The 3,663-nt window shown below is 53.3% G+C and overlaps 1 protein-coding gene across 1 annotated transcript; it reads right to left on the bottom strand.

Moving 5' to 3' along the window:
• Positions 1 to 20: 20 nt before the first annotated feature.
• On the bottom strand, positions 21 to 2,570 carry SLITRK2 (SLIT and NTRK like family member 2). Its single transcript, XM_029241323.1, has one exon. It carries the CDS (start codon positions 2,556 to 2,558, stop codon positions 21 to 23), a length of 2,538 nt encoding a protein of 845 aa, XP_029097156.1. The 5' UTR covers positions 2,559 to 2,570.
• Between the last annotated feature and the right edge of the window lie 1,093 nt (positions 2,571 to 3,663).

Here is a 3,663-nt window from a genome sequence, read left to right as displayed (position 1 = left end):
GGGTTGTAAATGATTTCCCTTCACAGCTGACTGATTGCAGTTTGTTTTTCCAGAACTTCGAGGTAGTCTGGTTCTGATTGCGGCTTAGCTTGCAGTAAAGGGTGGTCTGGTTTTGACTGCCCCACAAAGCATTTCCTGGGAGTTCCATATAAAACGGTTTTATTGATTCTGTCTTGGTTTTGGCGTCGAGATTCATACGAAGGGGCGAACTGCCTTTTAGGTAAGGTACAAAAGTTATAGTGGACGAGTCCTGCACTGGGGAGTTCCTTGACGCGCTCAGCGATATTCTGATACAGCAGCTCGGGCTCTCTTGGGGTGGCTTGCTTTTCTAGCAACTCGGTGGCACTTATAGTGTAAGCAAGTGTGGCTGGCTCTTCTTTCTTCTCCTCCAGGTTGCTGTAACTGAATTCTTGCAGGTTTCGGTAATAGGCCACTGGGTCTCCTTCCTTCTGCATGTAGATGGGGTTTTGGCACATCTGACCCACAGGTGGGGGGATGTAGTTATAGACGTGGCCGTCTGCTTTATCCTGAGTCTCAGTGTTATAAGACCCATACTGTAACTGGAAGGAACTTACATCTAAGTTGTTGGCACTCCTGGGAACACTTGGCACTCCCTTTCGGCGTTTCAGGACAAAGACGAATAGGCCAGCCCCAAAGCAGACAGATAAGATAAAGACAACCAGCAATCCTAAAATTAAGACGGAAAGTGGAACTTCAGTGTGTAGTTCAGGATAGGAACTGGGAGACACACTAAGTGAGCGAGGTGTGTCTGTGTTGTGATTCATTGACAAAATGGTTCCATCTGACAAGTTTGGACCGTCTGGACAAATAGCCTCCCTGCCCAGAAACTTCAGGATCTCCCCAGCGTGCTTAGCGGGAGATTCACAGGTCACCTCATTGATGATGACAGGGGAGTTGGCATGCTCTGTCCAGTCCTTTAGTCCCATGATGTCACAGGTGCAGTCCCACGGGTTCTCTTGCAGATCTATCTGGATAAAAGCCGGAAGCTGATCCAGAACCCCTTTCACAGGCAGGTGAGAAAAATGGTTGTTTCTCAGATTCAGCCTGGTGAGGGCCGTGCCCCCAAATATATTATCAGGTAAGGACCGCAGCAGGTTGTTATTCAGAAACAGTAGCTGTAGGTTAATCAAAGCATCAAAGGTCAGCGGCTTAATTTCCTTAATGACATTATACTCTAAATAGAGATACTGCAAGCTCTGCAGTCCATCAAACATAGCCGGATATAGCACTTCAAGGTAATTGCCATTCAGATAAAGTCTGCGTAAACTGGTCAGGTTTGTGAAGGCACCTTCCTGAATGACTGCAATCCTATTGTTTCCTAAATGCAATAGATCCAAAGAACTGTATTCTAAGAGGTCGTTCTTATAGACAGTTTGAAGATAGTTCCCTGTTAGGTAGAGTTTCTTTGGACTGGTAGGTTTAGGCTGCAGGTCGGAGATATTAGTGAACTTCCTTTCTTGGCAGTTGACATTTAGACCATTGTCTGAACTCTGAGAGGTGCAGACACAGCTACTGGGGCAGGTGAGGGGCACCGGGGACTTGGTCTGGTACACCATGATGGGTCCAAAGCTCTGCCTGTCTTTCGACACTGTGACCCGGGGAGTTGGGCGATTTCTCATTTTGGGTGGCCGGCTCGCTTTTGCAGCCCTGGTTGGGTTGAGAGCCGGATTCATTGTAGGTGACAGCCTTTGGACATGTGTGTCAGCGTGGCCGCCCCTCTGACCGGAGTCACCGGTACTTTTTCTGGGACACAGGTCTTGCCTGGTCAGCTGGGTCACATCTTTCCCATGCAATCTGAAGGGAGTTTCACAGACAATCTCCCCCACAAAAACAGTTATGGTGTCCAGCCAAGCCTTGAGAGGAAGTAAGTCACAAGTGCAATTCCACGGGTTTTCCTCCAGCTGAATCTCCATGATGCCTCCGATATGCTCGAGGACGCCGGCAAAAGGCATCACTTTCAGCCGGTTCCCTCGCAGGTCTAAGTGGGTCAGCAGGACGAAGCGGAACACATTGCTGGGCAGAGACAGCAGAAGGTTGTCATTCAGGATGAGCACTTTGAGCTTGTTCAGTTTGCTGAAGGCCCCCGCCTCGATGGCACTGATGTAATTGTAGTCGGCCTGGAGGTACTCGAGGCTCTCGAGGCCCAGGAAGGTGTCCTCCCTCAGCACTTCGAGCTTGTTGTTGTTGAGGTGCAGCCTCTTGAGGGTTTTCAGGCCGCTGAACGCCCCGGTTCGGATCTCCTGCAGCCCGTTGTTACCCAGGTGGAGAGTAACCGCGTTGGAGTAATTGACGAACTCGTTGGGGTACAGTCTCGTCAGGAGGTTGCCATTGAGGAAAAGCTGATAGATTCGATACTGGGGGGGCTGGAGCAGGCTGACAGTTGTAAATCCTTTGTTTTCGCAGTTAATATTCAGTACGTTTTCCTTCTCTTCGCACAGGCAGCGGATCTTGCAAATGTCTTTGGCAGTTTTGCGACTCTCGGTCTGTAAGATCCCGGCCACGGTTAACACACTGAGGAACCAAACGCCGCTCAGCATCTTTAGGCACCGTCGGTGTCAGCTCAGGTACCTACAGGCAAACCTTGGGGAGGGGGCAGGAGAGAGCGGGATGCGGGGGAGAAAGAAACACGGAAGCCCGATTAAAATGGCAAAGCGAGGGGGCGGAGTGGGACGGAGGAAGAATGCGGGGAGTGGACAGCACGGCAGAATGAAATCACTGCGTTTTTCAAAGCGCTTTCTGCTCTCCTCCCCTCCCCCGCAGCCCACCCACACACGCGTCCCGGAACACACGCTTGCACCTGATTTCCCGGCGGGTCGCAGCCAGCCGCGGAGTCATTAGTAACCGAGTTGTCCTACTAAATCCAGCCCATCTCCTCCTCCTCCTCCCCTGGGGTATCTTGAAGAGATCTCGGGCGGCTAGCCCGTCCTGGGCTCCCAGCAGAAATTGCTTTACTTTTTTTTTTTAACTGCGCAAAAAGGGGGTGGGAAAATCAGGGGACTGGCGGCGGGGTAAGGGAGAGGGTGGAAGAGCAAAGACAGCGCGCGGTGGGGGTTACTCACACATCAGGAGAAGACGGGACCCCTCTCCTCTGCAGTCCGCCGGTAGTTTAGCATCTTCGGAAAGAGAGGGAGAGCAAGGTATAAGGAGACGCCGCTTACGGAAGGATGCCCTGCTTTCTGTCGGTGGATTAAATTTTGCTGGGGGGTGCGCACAAATTAGGAATCCGGCAGGCGGCAGGAGAAGAAGAGGAGGGTTGGAGCGGCGGGAAGCTGAGCCCACGGGGACCCGGGGATTCGACTGAGCAGGGAGGTCGCGAAGCCTGCCGGCTGGGGCGGCGGAGACGACCGAGACTGGGCACGCACTTCCAATCCGGCGGCAGGGGCACCAGTGCGCCCGGCAGTTTGAATTTGAGAGGCTTTGCAGGTTCCCCGGGACCGGGCTGGGGTGACGTCACGGGGGGAGGGGGCAGGCTGGGGATCGAGGGCGCGCAGTGGGGGAGGGAGGGGCAGATGCTTCCCTTCCCTGCGAGTGGCTTTGCAAAGCTCAAATCCCGGCTGCGTCAGTTGCTTCTGAACTACTCCACCTCCAGCCCGGCGGGCGGCGAGTGGCTGGCGAGCTCCTGGAGAGGGGGTTCTCCAGGCG

This window comes from Monodon monoceros, unplaced genomic scaffold, assembly GCF_005190385.1.
Source record: "Monodon monoceros isolate NGI ecotype Baffin Bay Population unplaced genomic scaffold, NGI_Narwhal_1 Super_Scaffold_22, whole genome shotgun sequence".
In the NCBI taxonomy this organism is placed as follows: Eukaryota; Metazoa; Chordata; class Mammalia; order Artiodactyla; family Monodontidae; genus Monodon; species Monodon monoceros.
The sequence above is the reverse complement of the archived record's forward strand: the minus strand, read 5'-3'. Positions and strand labels throughout refer to the sequence as shown.

Bases quoted from the DNA above. Each gene is read 5' to 3' on its own strand.
- SLITRK2 (XM_029241323.1), bottom strand. From the start codon at position 2,558: ATGCTGAGCGGCGTTTGGTTCCTCAGTGTGTTAACCGTGGCCGGGATC.